We start from the raw sequence: 19,579 nt of genomic DNA, 5'->3' as shown, positions 1-19,579 counted from the left end.
GGCCATTTACTACCCCTCTGTATCTCTGCTGTCACCACCAGGTATGCCATCCCCCCTGAGCATGGGAAGAGACTGGAGCGCCTGGCTACAGGTAGAAAACACACACCATTTTTTTACAATTTTAAGAGAATAAGACTTCGAAATGAGGCAAAATGATTAAACAAGAGGGACTAGAGGGGACTACAGCTAATTTTAAAGGCTAAATCCTTATTATAGCTGCTGCGAGTTGAGATTTAAAAGCAAATTTGTTGTTGGTTACAAATCTTTAGTGTTGAAATTGTGAAATATCATTATAGTTTTGTAATAGTTTGAGAGCGTCTGTAAACCTGACTTTGTTGTGATAGTAAAAACCTCCACTCACTCCATTTTTTCTCTCTTGCAGGTTTCTTTCCAAATAGCTTCAAGGGATGTGAGGCTTTTCTTCGTCACAAGATGACTCTAATCTCCCCGTCCATACTGAAGAAGTATGGCATCCCCTTTGATAAGGTAGACGCTCAGCTCCTCTGAAAAATTACAGTTATTTATACGCCCTTTATTTACAAGCAGGTTTGGAACACTTTTCCTGTCCCTATAATTGATCCTTTTATTTATGATATATCTGTCTGTCTGCCTGTCTCTCTCTCTCTCTCCCTCTCTCTCTTCTCCTGTGTATTCTCAGATTACTCAGGAAGCTGGAGAGTTCATGATCACTTTCCCTTATGGTTACCACGCTGGCTTTAACCATGGTTTCAATTGTGCCGAGTCCACCAACTTTGCCTCTTTGCGCTGGATTGACTATGGCAAGGTGGCAACACAGGTAACATCCAACATAGTTCAAACTAAAGAGAATTAACAACGGAAATGAATACTAAACTCTTGCAAGCTGTGCCGAAAGATGTTTCTTATTTTTGGAATGCATTTAATTTTAAGAAAAGCCACAACTTCAAATGGAATAAATTGTTATTTTAACGTCTGATCTTATTTAGGCTTGCATTGATCACCTCCTCTCTCCCTCCTGTAGTGCACGTGCAGTAAGGACATGGTAAAGATATCCATGGAACCCTTTGTGAAGCGTTTTCAGCCTGACCGCTATGGCAACTGGCTGTTAGGCAAAGATTCGACACTTCTTGACCACACGCGTGCGACACCCGGTACAACGCCAGAGCTGCAGAGTTGGATACAGAGGCGCCACAAGACAAAACCAACAAATAAAGGGTACTGGATTTAGTTTAGATAGATATTTACTATCATTCCAATGCCCTACTGTTCATGCAATCTATAGGTCTACTGCTAACTGCTAACTAAAAATGCTCGTGGATGTTTTCTTTGCCCCTAAGTCATCACATTTTCATGTCATTTGGTTCCTCTGTCTCCTTAAAGTAGCAGCCACTCCCGTATGCAATCCAAGCGCCTCAGAACCTCAGAGGAGCCTGTTGGATTGGATGGGAGATCAACCCTGAACAGCAGCAAGAGGAGAAGCCTAGATGGTCCACTCGGGCCAAAGGTGCGGCGGTCTGTGGGAGGGACGACGTGCAGGGCAGAAGAGAGGCTGGAAAAAGAGCAGGAGGAGGAGGAGGAGGAGGAGAAGGAGCAGGAGGAGGAGAAAGAGAAGGATGACAGAGAGGCTGAATCAAAGCACAACCAGAGTCCAAATCCTCTTCAGCCCTCTGGTAAGAATCTGATTGGTTGCATGAGAAGGTGTTTGTCTATCTTTGGATAATCTGAAGTGTTCCCTAGATGGCCTAAGAGTGTATATGGGTACATGACTGAGACAGTGCATGTGTCTGCTTCTATGTCTTTCGCTGACTAGATTAAACATGTTACCCATCCGTGTTTCCTCCAACAGGTCCTTGCAGACAGATGTGTGTGGTCAAAGTAAATCGTGTAGAGAGTGACAGTTTGGGTTTTTCTAAGACAGAGCCCTCCCAAAAGTTTGACCCCAGCTCCTCTTCCTCCCCCTCGTCACCAGTAAGCAAAGGTGACCCAGAACACCTCTCAGGGTCAGGGATCACGGACAGGACTCCTATCCGAATGCATGTTGGAATTGATGAGTCAAGGTCTCACGCTTCTGAATCGCAAAACCTCTCAAATACTCAGGACTACTCTACAGGGGTCACACCAATAGAGACCAACACAGTGAGCTCACCTTCAGCCACAACAGCCGTTTCTGTTGAGACTGAGATGGGCTTGTATCCTTGTGACTTTGAAGGGCGAATGTCTAGTACTTTGTGTAGAGAAAACACTTTGAACCCAACGGCAAACACTGATAACCACATTGACACAGGTACAGAGAAATACACTAACAGCTCCGCTAATGCAGAGAAAATGGACTCAACTGACCCACAACATATCAACTCACACTCCACCTCAAAAGCACTCGATGATCTCAACACAGAGCCAGCAGAGGGAGGCAGCTACACATCATGTAGCCCTCTCTCGCCTTCAGGATGTAGTGGCAGTCTAGATAATCGCATCACAGAGGAAAGCCTTTTCCCTCCTTTGCTACAGAGGACTCGAGTGGATATGCCACTCCTGACTCCTGAGCCAATAGATAAGGCTGGAACCGGTCCTTTGCCACCCGTTCTGACCCAGGAGATGCCCTCTCTCACCCTTGCAGATGATGGGCTTTCTAGGATTTTACCCTCCACATCACACTCTCACTGGGTGGCACCTGTGCTTCAGCGGGAGACACCAATTGACTCTCAATCCTCAAGTGAAACGAAACGGGAAGGGAAGGAGTCTGGACGGATGACTTCAAAGGAAATGCTGACAGTAGCAAATGCCAACGGTTGGCATTTAGACTCTCCATACAAGCGTGAAGCAGCAGTACCTGATTTTACAGGTAATATAGCTTATTTAGCTACTAACACTATGAACAAAGTAACACATGGTGATGTCCATGAAATGTTAACAGTACCAGAAATTGCTGTGGGAGAGGATCTTACACATGCTCAGAGTAATGCTTTCCCGAGCAATCTACTCCAGAGCACGGAACCTCTAAAAGAGCTGCAACCCAATTTAACAAGGAAAGTTGACAACAAGGACATTGCACTCAGTCACTCGCTGCTGGCTAGCTCCTCAAACAATAACCCACCAGCCTCTTTCCTTCAGTTGTGCCCTCAAAAGACAGCAGTGCATCTTCACCAAATGGATAAAACTCCTCTTCAACATACTACGTTCTCCCCCTCACCTTGTGTTTCCCCCAACCCATACACTGAACCTAAACCCTTCTCTAACAACATATGGAAAAACCTCAATTCCCACAGTCCTGCAGTACTCATCCAGAGTCTCAACCCAGAACTCCCGTCAGACTTTGCTCACGACCCGTTACCTTATACCATGTGGACTGAACCACAATGTAAAGAAGTCACAGACCTGGAAGACACAGAACAACATCTCCAGGAGCACCAGGGTGAGGGCGGTGGGACTCTCACCTGGGCCCAGCTGGAGCCCACCTCTCTGATTTCTGCGAGTGCTGCCGAGCCCCTGGGGATCTGTGGAGACTACGATCTCCACAGAGTAGAAGCGGACAGGGCCGACGCGCTTGTCCTATGCACAGAGCTGGAGAGGGAAGCAGAGGTGGGACTAGGACCTGACACTGCTGTTTCATCTCTGGGCTTGGGAGGAGGAGGAGAACAAGACGGGGTTTCTGATATGGAGGAAGGGGTGTCCGAGGGAGAAGAAGAGCAGCTGAGCAGTGCCAAGGAGGAGAGCAGTAGCGAATCATCGGACGAGGAAGAGGATGAGGAGGAGGAGGAGGAGGAGGAGGAGAATGATACAAGCAGCCATGTCTGTGATGAGTCGGGCCTTGAACCTGGGGAGGTTTGTCCTGTGAGTATTCCTTCACACACAATCTAGAGTGGTATATAAACCCAGATGTGGACTATACACTCTAATGCCGTCTTATTCCTCCTGGTGCCAGTACCCTGCCCTGTCACAGAAGAGGACCAGTAAGAGTTGGCGTCACCCGCTGAGGAAACCTACTGCCAGGGCCGTACCCACCGCTGTCAAACAACAGGCCGCCAGTGATGATGGTGGGCACATTTCCACACATGTACGCACACTCCCAACATTTTAGACTGACACATATCATGAGGCTAGAGTCATGCATATTTCAATTTTTCCCAAGGCCATTGTCTGTTGTGGTTGGTGCTCCATAGTGGGTGGCACCTGGTCAGAAACCACCATCCTCACACAAAAGTAGAGCCACCATCATTTTAAAAATAATGGTTGTAGACCAAATGGCAATTTATTTGATTCCTTCAAACATTTGTAAGAAGGTTTTGCCGTGTCGCATTTTATTGTCACTCGACCGTTCCACTCTGCAATCCCCTTTTTTGTTTTATATTTGATGTCAGTGCCAAAATAAAGCAACCAAATTTGACTTTCAGGTCTGCCACAGTAAAACAGCCCTGGAGATAGGTCCTCCATTTGTTTTCATGGTTTTAAGAGCAAGGGCAGACTCTTAGTTAACAACTAGTAATGCACATATAAGTGCAAAGTTGCATTCATCATCTCCTTGGTTGACATGGATGATGAATAATTTAGCAGTCAATTTAGTTGTTTGGCCCTGGGTAAGAAATGTCCATGAAATCACTATTCATGGCTCTGAGAAACCTGTTTAGTGATGAGGAGAGCGCTTAATCTTTTTATGCAATGTTATAAACAGAACCCTATTGATTGAACACATTCTTTTCAAATCAGTGGAGTAATTGTCTATGCGTCGGATGGATTAGCCGTGACTTGGCAGCAAGGCTGTTTAATACTGTGTAAGTTAAAGTGACAATGGTGCAAATCAGGTTTCTCATTTGTCTCCGATTGAAAATAAGGCTTAATTAACAAACTAGATACAAGATCTGTGTTTGGTTCTGCATGGAGGCAACAGCAGCGTTACTGGAATAGATAAGTGTCTGCATGGTTATATGATTTGATTGTGTTCACTCAGAACCCCCAGAAGCCAGCCTGGCTGACGAGGAGGAGGGGGAAGAGGAGGAGGAGGAGGAGGAGGAGGAGCATGAAATGGAGGCCTGGGCTAAGCCCCTCATTTACCTGTGGCAGAACAGGAAGAGCTGTTTCACCGCAGAGAGGGAGTACAATGCCAACGCAGCCACCATGCAGCCGTACTGTGCTGTGTGCACACTCTTCATGCCGTACTACCAGGTACAGACTTTCATGCTCGCTCACAGACAGACAGACAGCATAGATAAAGACGGTGACATCAATACTTCCTTTTCACAGGAATAGGAATGTTTGATTCCACTATAATAACATTTGTGCAAATGTCCAATCGTTTTCTCCCACAGGCTGAAGATAGAATGGAGGACGACGGCCCGGTCTCAACCCATTATCCCCATGAACGTCTGAGGAGGACCAAGCCCCTGGTCCCAGAGATCTGCTTTTCTTTTCGAGAGCAGAACTACCCCCCCACTCCCACAAATCCTCTGCTGCAGGAAGACGGCACCTCCCCTCTGCTGTATTGCCAGGGCTGTTGTCTGCAAGTACACGCAAGTATGTATGCGCAAGAGGCGTACAGTTTGTGTACTGGATCTCTGGTACTTCATGTATAGCAACCACATGTTTATTTCTCTTGTTGTATTCCGATGCATCCACTTCCTTTGACAGTGCTACTTATCCGTCACACCAAGCCACAGTGTTTGTTTCTGTATCGTCAGCTTGTCTCTCTGATGTAATTTCCCTGTGAGACTGTCACTGGGTTTAAGTCCTGACTTATTCCGTTTCAATGTCTGCCCCCCTCCTCGCCCCCCGTCGCTGCCCTTTCTCCCTGCGGTTTGGAGTATTTTATTTCCCTCATCAGCTGAATGAGGGTGAATCCTCCTGTCTTCACCACACGTGCTTCCTGTCCAAGAGCCCCAAGCCATTGTGACAAGCCCACACACACACACACACACACACACACACACACACACACACACACACACACACACACACACACACACACACACACACACACACACAGTCTAAATCTCATTCACACGCTTAACAGCCCCAGATCTTTTCTTCCCCCCAGTTCACACAAATTTCCCAATACCTTAAGCGTTCACTTTGTTCTACCGACATGTTAGACGCTTGAAAGTCCTTGAACACTCAGTCGTCTCTCACGGTGCACTGTAAGTTCAGAGTTTTAAATCGACTTTGCCCCCACAGCCATTCCTCACACTCACAACCTCATCTATTGTCGTTCCTCTTTTTCTCTATGGGTTTACGTACGTCTGTGCTGCTTATCCGGGTTGTACCGTATGTATGGACGCCTGTATTCTTTTGCGTCTGTGGAAGTCGGGTTATAAGAAGCAGATGAAGCTCACGTCATTTGACACTGATGAGAAAAGCACAACTGCGGTTTAGAGACGGAACAATTAGTACAGGTTAATGTTGCTTTCTTTCTCTCTCTGCTGATATTTGAACCCAGGAAAAGGAAAGTGAGGCGAGCCGAGATTTTATGTTTGGTCCGGTGATGGATAGAGGCGGAAAAAGGGAACGGAGACTCACATGCGTACACACTTGAAGTGTTTGTTAGCATGAAAAATTCCCCCAGCTTATGTGTCTAAAAGCCTTCAACCGACGGATTCTAACCAACTGCCAACTTGAGAAGAGAATCACATTTGTCTTCCGTTTCAAATCCAATTTTTTTTTTTTTCTTTTAGAGGCCACCGCCACTTAAAACGTCTGCCTTGTTCTGCCATACCAAGGACACAGACCAAAACTAAACCAAACAACTACAATTACTCACAGCTTCTGTTGTTTTTCAGGCAAACCCAGTGTTTTGAGATCTCTGCCAGCCCCTAACATCACCGTCCCATGGCATACTGACACACAAGCTCCCTTTGTTACATACACACACATATACATGCACATAAACATTCAGCATAAATCTGGTGCAGATGATGAGCAACTGGTCAAACTGTTATTTATGTATATTCTATATATTTGTTGTTGTTGCAGACATTCTTCACTTTTTACATTGGTGTGTGTGCAGCACCTGAAAAGAATTTAAGATCTGAATATTTTTTTTTTTTTGTTCCCCCCATTTCGTAGCCACACTTAACATTCCCATATGTACACACACACACACACACACACACACACACACACACACACACACACACACACACACACACACACACACACACACACACACACACACACACACACACGACGGAGATCTCAGTTTCCACCAAGTCTGCAGTATTTGCACGGTTCTAGGCGGAGCAAACACACAAATCTATGGAAAACCTGTGGGAATAATGTGAAAAATGTGCAGTTACGTTTGCATGTATGATAATCTGTGTGGACTGTTCTTTACTCGATGATGGATTTAACATTTGCCATCATGTCATGTTTTTGTAGACGTGGGTTAAAGCAGTTTAGCAGTAATCTTGAGTGTTGATGTAAACTTCTCAGATTAATGTTTGCCCTTCACTCCCTGCCTTCTTCAGGCTGCTACGGTGTTGCTGCAGATGATGTGGGGGAACAGTGGTCTTGTGATCGATGTTTGGAAGGAAGCCTCACAGCAGTAAGACAAACTATCTGTCCCTCGTATGATGTCACCTTGTCTTGGAGTTTGTCGAAAATGTGTTTTCCTATCAAACAGCCCAGACGGAGGAATAATATTATTCATGCTTTGATGCTGCCAGAATATTTGACAGCGATGATGTTCCATTAGATCCCAGTTTGGTTTTAGATGCGTGACCATAGTTGAGACATCTGACTCTGACTGTTATTGCTGGCAGCGGTCTTTAAAAAATGTTTCCCTTAATCCACACGGCTTCCTGTCACAAAGATGAAGAATGCTTTCCCTGCTTCCAATATTCCCAGTGGATTTGCTACACAGTCTGCTCCAGCAGCATTAAAACACACCATGTAGCATATTTTAACAGGATATCGTTGACTGACTGACTATTGAATGTATGGAATCCCTCATCTGTCTGTCCACCTGTCTCCTCCCCATGCTCTTCTTAGGAATGCTGTCTCTGCAACCTCAGAGGTGGAGCTCTGAAGAAAACCAAAGATGACAAGTAAGATTCTTCAATGATTACCTGTGCATTAATCTGCAATCTCAGAAATATTCAATTTAATAGTCCAGCATCCCTTAATAATCAATACATGTGAATGTGTTGACGTGTGCCTCTTTAGATGGGCCCATGTGATGTGTGCAGTAGCTCTGCCAGAAGCCAGGTTCAGCGACGAAGCCAAGCGAGGTCCCATCGACACCAGCAGAATCCCCATTCAGCGATACAAACTGGTGAGGAGATGCACACACACACACACACACACACACACACACACACACACACACACACACACACACACACACACACACACACACACACACACACACACACACACACACACACACCCGCACAGATGCAATGCTGGAATTCCCCTGGTCCTCGAGCCAGACTCACTCTAATTAATGGAGTGTTCACTGTTCTAATTAACAATGCGAGACGAACATGTCCGCAATCAAAGCTTGATAATTAACCGCTGGTGAGTGGGAGTCAGGGTTTGTGCGAGCAGGGTCGTTCATGTGTGCGGAGGTTTATATGTGGGCCTGTGTGTGTTTCTTTCTTACTACCTGTGTGTATGTGCATGGTTTTGTGTGTGTGTGTGTGTTTGCTTAATGAGAGAGCTGGAGTGTGTCTCAGCAGACCTGACATGTTGCCACTATAGTTAGCTCTGTGCTGCAGGCACCGTGAAAGCTCAGCACATACTCTGTGCATCCTCGCACAAGATGAACAGCAGAGATGGAATACTGCCTCTTCATTTCCTGCTCCCATTCTTGTGGAGGGAGAATTTTTTCAAAAGGAGAATTTGCTCTTTTTGCAGGTTTCTTATGATTGATCATGACGTGCGTCGGCGACAGAATTCACATTCATCTGAAATGGTGATTGGAATGAACATCCTTCATAACGCAGCTGTCATATTTCCTCTCACCCACCGTTCTTGAAGGAGCCACACTTGCCAGGTTCTTACGGGTACAAACCGTATAATCACTAAAGGGATACACCGCCGCGCCGACATTGAATTGGGACACTAACTTTGTGGACACGGCGACATTACCCATAGGGAATTTACAGGGATATGGTTCATATCTATTTAGACCACATTGGAATAAAGCTCGTTTGGGTATGAAAGCACAAACCGCAGTCTGTTTCCCTTTCTCACGTCCAAAAGTCTGCACAAATTGAAACCTGCCGCACTGATTAAAAGAGAGGGACGGGACTCTGACGATGGCCACAATGTCTATTTAGCTGTCATCCTGCCTGTAATTGTTAAATGCTGGTCAGTTCTCACAGACACCATTGATGCTACAGCGTTGGTAAACATTTTAACAACATTTTTGAACTCCTCAAACTCTGTGAGGAGTCAAAAGTTTGGCCAGACTCTCCAACTGTATGACAATTTTCAGAAAGTGTTTCACAAGACATCTGGAGCGAGAGGAAATGTTAACCGGTACATAAAGTGGGCAAAATCTAAACTACAGTAAGTCAAATGTTTCATCCTAGTCGATACTCTCAGCTCCTTCACACATGAGCACTGAAACATCATTTCTCTCAGCAGCTACTGCAGCATGGAGGCTGCACATCTGTGTAGCCGATGACACACACTTAATGTTGAAGTTAAAATTGGCCGGTGTGAAGTGGTGTTTCAAAATCTAGTGAGATCAGACGGCCGACCGATCTCCTTATTTCGTCCACTCCTTTGTTTTTGCACATTTGCCTGGCGAGCTACGCGTTCTCAAGCTTCTGTTGGACCCTTTACCCCGTACATTCATAATTTACTGTCACACACACACACACTTGTGCACATACACATTCATAATTTACTGTAGGAATGTTCTTAACGCATGGCTCAACACGGGCACCCAAATGCACCCCAGAGAGGGAAACGGCATGGGGAAAGTGGGTTAGACACACACACACACACACTGCAAACTGCATTAACAATTAACACACTTATGCCTTCAAACTTTTAAATCGATCGGTCTATCTGCACATGTACGCAATCGTGTGTGTGTGTGTGTGTGTGTGTGTGTGTGTGTGTGTGTGTGTGTGTGTGTGTGTGTGTGTGTGTGTGTGTGTGTGTGTGTGTGTGTGTGTGTGTGTGTGTGTGTGTGTGTGTGTGTGTGTGTGTGTGTGTGTGTGTGTGTGTGTGTGTGTGTGTGTGTGTGTGTGTGTGTGTGTGTGTGATAGGTAAAAGGTGCCAAGCAAGAGGCGTTAATGAATCTAAGAAGGGTCTGAAGTTTGTCTTTTCCATCACCTGTGTGAAATGAAGCATTTGGATTGACTAAAGGAGAAGAAAAGACATTTCCGTCCGCGTTACCTCCTGATCCTCGGGCAAAGATCTGAATGAAACAGGCTAAGCTGATAATTGTGAAGGCGAAGCAAACGCTGCTGAAGGGGGGAAATTTAATCAATGCCGCCTAGATTAACTAATTAGATCAGCGATAGATTTTTTAATTTTGTTTTTTTGTCCTAAAGAAATGAGTGTATTTATTTCCTCGGCTCGGCTGATCAGGACAGAAGCCTTTCATTCCTGCCCACAACTATAAGCTACGTATTTCTGCCTCTTAGTATTGTAGCGTCTTTGTACTCACTGATGCTGTACCTCTTATATAGTGTGATGATTATAGTGGTGACATTTACATACAGCCACTGCCTTTTTATAGACTGGAATTAATATTTACTAAATTCACTCATTATATATTCATTTAAGATAATTCCCTCTTGATCTCACTTACCGCTGACTCTCTCTCTCTCTCTCTCTCTCTCTCTCTCTCTCTCTCTCTCTCTCTCTCTCTCTCTCTCTCTCTCTCTCTCTCTCTCTCTCTCTCTCTCTCTCTCTCTCTCTCTCTCTCTCTCTCTCTCTCTCTCTCTCTCTCTCTCTCTCTCTCTCTCTCTCTCAGCGGGGGGGGTTTCTCTCTATTTATGCCGAATATCTGTCACCCAGTGTGGATGCATCAATATGGATTCACTGGAAATAGATTAATGAATAAATTACTTTTTATGATTTGTGAGAATGGCACCAGAAGAGAGGGAAGAGGAAGGAAGACAGGCGGCGCAGCCAAGTGAAAAGAGAGTAGATGGGTGTTTTATTAGGAGGAGAGTGAAGGAAATGGAGTGAGATGGGAGGGATGCGGGTGGGGGCGAGGGAGGAAGAGGAGTGTAAGGTTATAATGGGGGGATGGCGTCATTTTTTCCCCTTAGTGGGAGAGCGGAGGATTTGTGGGAGGGGAAGAGACGAGGGGAAGGAAATGGACTTGATGGGCTGTTTGGTGCAGAAAACCAAGGAATGGGCTCAGAAATTTAGGTGCGAGAGTGTGTGTGTGTGTGTGTGTTACTCTCTCATGCACGGTTGTGTAGCATTCACAGACCTCAAAAAGGACAACATACCACAACAGAGATGTTGCAATACTGTTTTGTTGTGGAAACCTCAGATGATGTCATCTGATTGGGCTTATTTGAGGGTCTCTCTCTCTCTCTCTCTCTCCTCGCTCGCTCGCTCGCTCGCTCGCTCCGCTCGCTCGCTCGCTCGTCATCCATTCCATCTCAGTCACTGGTATCTCAGGCTTGTTTACGCCTCACTATCCAATGACAAAGAGGAGATTTCACAGATTTGTGCACCAAAACAAGCTTCACTTCCCTGTCTGTCTTTCATTTTTTTATGAAGCCCATATTCAAAGCCTTTCAAGTGGAAATCCAGATTTAAAATTACTCTCTTTACTGTTTATAGCTGGATTTCCAAAGAGGGCAGGTTTTCATCACTGTAATAAAGACACAATGAGAGTTTATGACATCTCGGTTTAATGAAGTTTTGCAATGGAGTGTGATGGAAAGATGGAAAACGATGATGTGAGAAAAAGATCCCGTGTTTCCTTTTTATGACTTTGGGGCTTTTTGTTAAACCCCACTCAGTTTTTGCATCTTGTTTTTATTGCGAGGTTAAAGTTAAGTAGTGACTCTGCCAAACTGATAACACGGAATACTAAATAGTATCAGTGTGTTGGCAGGAGGGATCAGCCCAAATGCAATCCTGAGTAATGAACTTAAAGCTAGCTATGAAAATGCCTTTATGCTGTTTTGATGTTATCTTCTTCCATGGTCTTAGCCATATTGTTATAATAGAAAAAATAACAGAAACTGTGTGTCTGTGTGTGTGTGTGTGTGACCTCATCCGTCCGTGTTTGTTTCTGACTGTTTGCTCTTGTTTATCCGCGTGTGTGTGTTTACAGAAATGCATCTACTGCCGTACGCGCTGCTCGGGGAAGCGGCAGGCGGGCGCTTGCATACAGTGCTCGTGCGGCCGCTGTCCCACCTCCTTTCACGTGACCTGCGCCCACGCCGCCGGGGTCACCATGGAGCCTGACGATTGGCCGTATGTGGTGTCAATCACCTGCCATAGACACCAAACGCGAAGTGCTTCAGCTGTAAGTTTCTATTTAATGGGTTTTGGAAGTATTCTATGAAGTTTTTATATTTCACACAATGAATCTGGATAACAAGTGGACAAATCAAAGTCGATACACACAGAAGAGTTAATTGTGAGAATCTTCCACGTCTTCTAGCCTCTAAAAATGCAAATCGAGCCATGATTAGCTGCATAACGATGTAGCGGCACACATCCTCTATGACTTCACGCAGGATGAATTGTATTACAGCAGTTCTAACCGCTGCTCCGTCCCCTCCCTCCTTCCATTCCCCGCCTCTGCCAGAAGCAGCGAGCGTGCCAAGCCTCCATCTCCCTGGGCCAGACTGTGATCTCCAAACACAAGAACCTACGCTACTACAGCTCCAAGGTCACCCAGATCACCTCCCAGACCTTCTACGAGGTCATGTTTGACGACGGCTCCTTCTCCAATGATACCTTCCCCGAGGATATCGTGGTGAGAAACACTGTGTTTAATCAGACACACACACACACACACAGGGAGAGAGAGAGAGGTCGTCTCCCATTTCACCAGGTCATTAATAACACCCCTCTCTCTTTTGGAAGGAAGTTTTTCAGGGACGGGGAGAAACACTCTTTTGAGAAAAAACTGTTAAAGAGAACTAATCACGACACAAGGCCACAATATGGTTTTAAAATGGAATATGTTTGAATATGTTATGTCTTTTTAGTCTTTGAACAATAGAAGAGGTTTCTACTCTTATAAGAATTCAATTTTTTTCAAATGTAGGCTTTCATTATGGCTCCATTGGGTCACTAAGAAACGTTTGATCAAGATTTCCTTCCTTATTCTGTTCACGTCTCACATTCAGCCTGTAGTATCTTTAATATTATTTATTATTTAACTTTAAGGTTGTAATACTACTTATTTTCTCTGCCAAAATAAGCTGATAATGCTGTAATTCTCAAAGTCGCCTCAGTCTCGGTGTCGTGGACGTCTAGAAAAACAGGAGCTTAGTGTTTGTCCAAGGCCTGGAGTTTGAACCCTGTTAGTGCCCCAAGAAAGTTATTTTTGATTTAAGGAAATGTATTTTGTCTTGACAATTTAAGACCAAAACCTCCCAAAAAAAAAAAAGGAAGCAAATCTGAGTAGTGAGGTTTGTGGGCAGGTACGCCTGTCAGAGTCCTACACAGGCTGATCGAGCTGCTAAGGCTCAGCCGAGTCTTCCCCTGACGTTAAGCTAAGACCTATCCCGAACCTAAGATGACACCACTTAGCCATGTGTTCTTGCTGTCCTGTTTCTCAGTGTTTTAAGGGGACATGTTTGACACACACACGCTCAGGCACACACACACACCAACCCATATTTTCCTGTATTTGTAGAGCAGAGATTGTGTGAACTTAGGCCCTCCTGAAGTGGGGGAAGCTGTTAAAGTGAAGTGGCCTGATGGGCTGTTCTATGGAGCCAAATACCTGGGATCCAACATCTGCTACATGTACCAGGTACACACAAATATAAATATACCACCAAAATTACACCTGCTAGGGACACACACACACACACACACACACAGACACACACGATGGACAGTTAAGCAGATGGGAGAATAATGTTGGTCAGTCAAAGAGAGAGCAGCAGCGATCTTGTTGAAGTCCACATCTGTGACTTTGCCGACACTAACAAGCTCCTTTTTGTTTATGTATAGAGAGGTAGAGGGAGACGAAGAGCAAGACAGGGGGGAGGGCGGGGTGTGGGTGTAATGGTGACACAAAAGGAGTAGGGAGGAGATGGGGGGAGGGGGGGTGGTGAGAAGATGGAAGAGAGACAGAGAGAGAGGAGGTGGTGACGACGACAATCTGCATTATTCAAACTCACTGAAATATTCACTAAGCTAAGAATCCGGCTGCATCCACTTAAAGCTTTATTTAGTCAAGCTGGGCGTCAACCATTAGGTATGCACAAATGCATCTGTGACGCACACACACACACACACACACACGCTGTGAGATAGGTCAGGGTTTTACAAACGGGCAGAAGTCAGAGCAGGAACCTTCCATTGTGGAGATCTACAAGCTTTGTCCTTTAAGTCATGAATGCTGATTAAAAACCCGACATTCATCTTTAATAGCAGAGGTGAAATGAAAGTGACCTTAGCTCAGAGTGGTATTATGGTAAATAATGTTTGTAATGTTCCATCCTGGGGTTAATTTGTCATGAAGATGTTTCATTCAAAGGGGCCAGATGAATATTTTGAATATTTTTTGTGTCGTCTAAGGTGGAGTTCGAGGACGGCTCTCAGGTTTTGGCGAAGAGGGAAGATGTCTATACTCTGAATGAAGATCTGCCTAAAAAGGTGAAGCGTAGACTCGTAAGTATCAAACTCTGAGAAGCTCAGAAAACGACTTACGTCAGCCTTGTACGATTCTGTTTCTATGCCACATATCGTCTTTATTCATTGGCGTCGTCCCGTGTTTGTCCCCTCAGTCCACAGCCTCAAGCATGCGGTTCCAGGATGCCTTCTTTACTACGCAGGGGGAGCGGAAGAGGCAGAGAACACCCAACTCACGCTTCCAAAAAGACTACGTGGCCCTGCCAGGCCTCCGTACAACTGCCAAAAGCACATGGGAGCCACGCAGCCACAAAGGGAAATGAAGTCATGGAGAAGGATCAATGACAAACAAATGCACTGAATTTGACAGTAAATGTAGATGGATGGTTGCTTGTGTATGCGTGTGTGCATGTGAGAGTGTGAGCTTATTGGATCTGCTGCTTGGATCTAACAAGGATTGCCCACGTGAGTTCCCTGTGAGTACGGCAGAAGAGTGGAGGAAAGGGGAAATGTGAGATTTGGGGTCTGATGGGTGTGAACCTCCATGTTGTACAGAACAAGTTAGACTTTCCAGTGGATTAACCATCCATTAAACGGCTTAACGGAGCGCATTGTCGCCTCGGTTGCCTCGTGCTTTCACCTCTGTCAGGGAATAAAAAAAAAAAAAGGTGACAAATGTTGATGTTTGTCGCATCATCCTTTTTTGAAATGAGCAACAAAAAATGTTTTCTTTGTACATGAAATTCACAAAACTAGAGATTTTTCTAAATAGCTCACTTACAGAGTAGCTTTTTGAGGGATCTGTTATTTTCCACTTTTCATTTTGAATATTTATGCACTTTTGCCTGTAGTATTTTTTTCCATGATGTCTTATCGTTTCTTCCCCGCATGTTAATCATCGTCTCTTGACTGCTTCTGCTGGGCCAAATCCAAATACACTACAATGGCTTCCTCTTTCTGCAGCTTCTTTAATCTCTGCTGGCAAAAAGAATTCCATCCAAATAACTAACTCTTGCAGAACTATTGTGTCATTTTGGGTAGGGGGGGAGGGGCGCAGGGGGGTGCTGACGACACCATCCTATGCTATTAACCAAGCAGACAGAGGAAAAGGCGATCACACACACACAGGAAGCCTTGCTGTTGTATTGGAGATCTGTGGCCCATTAACGTGAAATGCTACTTTTTTGCTCTGTGTTGGATGAAACACATTGTTGAAATTATTTAATATTTGTATTTATTTTGGGCTTGCTATAGATGAGAAATCGCTAACTGCTGTAAGAAAAACAAAATAAAAAAAATGCAGATTTGTTTTTTCTTATGCGATTGTCGGTCGGTTATTTCAGCTCTCATTTGAATGTGGATTTAGCATTGGTTGATGTTTGGTTAACATTTGAAAAGGATATTTCAATGATTCCAATAACATATTTTGATATTTATGTCATTGAAGCACACACACAAAGCTATTACAGTGCATTCTGGTGACTGTCTTTCAGTAACGTGGCGCTCGTATAGAAACTAGAAACTATATAGAAAATCAGTTGTGTTACGGCGAGACACAAACCTCTGTGTTAAAATTAATTAACTTGACTGTTTGTTTTTGAGGTTTGAAGAAATGCCAAAGAAAGACACTTGCACAGTAATAGGGGCCTTACGCTGAATGATACTAAGCGCTGTTCCCAGCAGAACCTGAGGAGCCTGAAGGAAAAAGGCAGGAAGTGAAATCCATCCCTTACGGAAAAAATGTTCCTTCCATAAAAACTCCACCTGCGGCTCTGTGCAGAAGGCTCCAGCTGATACTGAGGACAAAGCAGGCACACAGAAGAGAAGAGCTACGGGTTCAAATATATAACAGCCGTCCTTTACAGCCCAGAGACCTGTACAGGAAAGGTGCTAATGGTGTTGAGTTGCTACCTCACACACGATCATCCTGAACTGGATCACTGATGTTTTTGTACGTTGGAGCATTGTGGTATCTTCCTCATTTGAAGTAGAGGAGCTGCTATTGTGAGCTTACTAGGATCCTGCTGTTCAGTAACAACAGTTTATCCAGCTTCGACCCGACTCGGCCCCCTAAGACGAGTCCCGACGAGACCAAGCACCTTCTAAACCCGAGACGACCGCTCCACCTTCTACATTTCACATTCTTCCGCATTACAAATACAACCACAAATCGTGACTCTCGGTGGTTAAGTACAGCCAGACAATCATCCGACAGCTGGGAAAATCTCAATGTTGGGCAGTAAAAGCCGAACTCCTGGAGACAATCTGTCCAAACACTGCTGGTGGAAAGTCCCTCTAATCCCACGTTCAGGCAATATTAAAGACAAATCAATCTTAAAGGCACGCATTTTAGTGATTCATGTCTACCTTCTGATCAGGACCTGGCTAGTCCACATGTTGGTTCACTCTATCATGAGTGACTCGTAACACAATCGAGGGCTCAGGCTCCTCAATCAGGATGTAGCGCCGCTCTGATCTGCTACTCTGATGCGTTAAATGAACCGTGAACGTGTTGAAGACCTTTTTGATCAAGGCCATGATAAAGCTGCAGCTACTGAATTGAAATAAAAATAAAAATAGAAATTGAAACCTTCTACTCGTGTAATTATAACAAGCATGAAGACTCCTGCAGAGTCTTTGAATAGCAAAGAACAAACTCCCGGTGTTATTAGAGACATACCGCTGATATGCCACAGCGGCGCGAAACCAAGTCTGAGCCAGACAGAGAGCTGATGAAACTAATGGTTGTTGAAAGAAAGAAAGCGATGATCTCCAGATCCCACACACTGAGAAGGGGAGCCTTGAAGTGATAACTCAACCGCGGCTCGTGGCGAATGCAACAGAAAGTCTTCCAAAATATTATGGCAGAGCCGCGATGAAAGACGCTCTTTCAACTATTTGGGAGAGAAGTTGGAAAGCAATAAGGTGGTGCAGGGTGTGAATCTGGGATTACAGCAGGATAGTCGGGAGACCTACTGTATGTTCCATCGAGGTCGTCTAGGGTCATAACACAGTGGGGTGCTAACCTGTTAAAGGACGTCACTTCGTTTTGCACATTAACTACAACTTAAGTATAGATAGAATTTCTAATGAAGGAGAGGCAGCCACAGGACTTTCACTTAACTAAGACTTTAAACTTGGCGGTTCAAATCTCTGAGAGGTGATTGTCATTATTTCACTGAAATGAGCTGGAACCACAGGCTGCCTGGAAGAGTACGACACGCTTTGGCATAAGACCTGCAGTAACGTAATGTATATGCAGCTTGTAGTGGCTAAAAACCACCGGCATGGTTCTTTTGAGAACAACACAAAGACAATCCTTAACCCTAACGACGTCGCCACACACCATGAGTCACTTGAGGAGGAGCCAAACACACAGCGTTCGTTTGGGCCTGTTTGGAGCTCGTTTCCATAGCACAGAAACACAAAAATAAAGACACCAACCACAGCATCTTTTAGGTTTCCCCCAAAGTAAAAGGCAGCCAAATGCCACTCAAGCAGTCCAGGCACAAGCAGCACTTATTAGTTCACACAATCATCTCTAATAAAACCTGCGTTTCCCTTGGTAACTCTTCCTTTTTGAAGTGTAAAGCGTTTCCCATACAAACAGGACAGCAGCGGCATCGATTATTTCACTTGAGTTTATTTGTAACAAATGAAACCTGTGTCGACAAAGAACAGAAATCCAAACAGACCTGTTTTTTCTGTTTCACACACTCCGAGAACCAATGTAAGAAAATAAAAAGCACTTGTTGACTCGGAGCAGAAAACAAAAAAACTATAGCCTACATTTACAGACCAATCGGAGGAAACTGATCCAAGTAACACACCATTATTTTGTTTTATACAATTTATAAACTCCAGTTTTTTTTTCCATCTACATGATACATCGGGGGGTTAAAATATAACACCTTTTGTGTGAAAATCTTCTTTTGTGGTACAACAAATCCACAATGTGATGTATTGCACATACTGCTATGCCATAAACTGTGATTTCAGGTGCATCCTCTTATTATATCACTCTGTATATCTGATAGACTTTTTATTCACCTTTCATCTTTAATAATTCATCTATGAATGCATTTCTCTGTTTTTAGATCACTCTCCCATGTTTTTGTGTTATTTACATATACACACACAACCATGTGAGCCTTACAGGGTCCGTCTTTACTAAGTTCAAGTAAAACTCTTTTTTGGGGGGGCTATCAGAGATAATATGATACTGGTATTAGTGCATAGTACAAAGAGAGAAAGTGCAAGTCTTCCCATAACAGGTGCGACCATAGGGGCATCTCAAAAGTGGTACCATGCATACAAAAAGAACGACAACAGGGTTACTGTAGGATGGTGGAAAACTGTGATGAGCTCATACGTCTTAAGCGTGGATGGGAGATACAAAAAGTGATGATGAGTCTGTCGTTGAAGATGTAGCACCTGAACTTCTCTCAGCCTTTCGTCGTTAAAAAAAGGAAAAAACAGACCGTAGAAGTCAGAAAGCGAGGGATGCGGACAGACAGCTGTACTGATTTCAGGTGAGGACTTCAGACGGGACGTTTGTGACTCTGCTCCTCTCTTCAAACTGGCAAAGGAAGTCACTGCACACACCTGCAAAGCTGAGTGTGTGTGTGACTTATCTGAGCCAGTAGCGGGTGCCAAAGTTGTCAGCATATGTATATATACTGTAATATATACTGTATATATATCGTATATACACACATATATATATATACATACACAAAGTCATCGACATAGAAATCTTCCAGTCCATAAAGATCGGACCGTCTCGCTTCAAACTTCTTTTTGAAACCCCATTTGTTTCCCCTCAGGTTGAGTCCCGTGTACGGTTTTCGATTCAAAGAGATGC

The 19,579-nt window shown here is 44.5% G+C and overlaps 1 protein-coding gene across 1 annotated transcript; it reads left to right on the top strand.

The window, feature by feature from the left end:
- Window positions 1–29: 29 nt before the first annotated feature.
- On the top strand, window positions 30–16,028 carry LOC142994644 (lysine-specific demethylase 4C-like). Its single transcript, XM_076145436.1, has 17 exons — window positions 30–91; window positions 383–486; window positions 659–796; window positions 1,001–1,194; window positions 1,360–1,649; window positions 2,597–3,810; window positions 3,902–4,013; window positions 4,925–5,139; window positions 5,283–5,487; window positions 7,434–7,510; window positions 7,957–8,012; window positions 8,131–8,239; window positions 12,230–12,424; window positions 12,710–12,880; window positions 13,769–13,888; window positions 14,662–14,754; window positions 14,871–16,028. Exons 2-17 carry the CDS (start codon window positions 433–435, stop codon window positions 15,036–15,038), a joined length of 3,411 nt encoding a protein of 1,136 aa, XP_076001551.1. The 5' UTR covers window positions 30–91; window positions 383–432; the 3' UTR covers window positions 15,039–16,028.
- The last annotated feature ends 3,551 nt before the right edge of the window (window positions 16,029–19,579 follow it).

The sequence above is a fragment of the Genypterus blacodes genome, unplaced genomic scaffold (genome assembly GCF_046128005.1).
Source record: "Genypterus blacodes isolate CSIRO-AG114 ecotype Tasmania unplaced genomic scaffold, CSIRO-AGI_Gbla_v1 ptg000030l_1, whole genome shotgun sequence".
NCBI classification, from domain to species: domain Eukaryota; kingdom Metazoa; phylum Chordata; class Actinopteri; order Ophidiiformes; family Ophidiidae; genus Genypterus; species Genypterus blacodes.
Note: the sequence above shows the minus strand (reverse complement) of the source record. Positions and strands in the feature narration are given on the sequence as shown.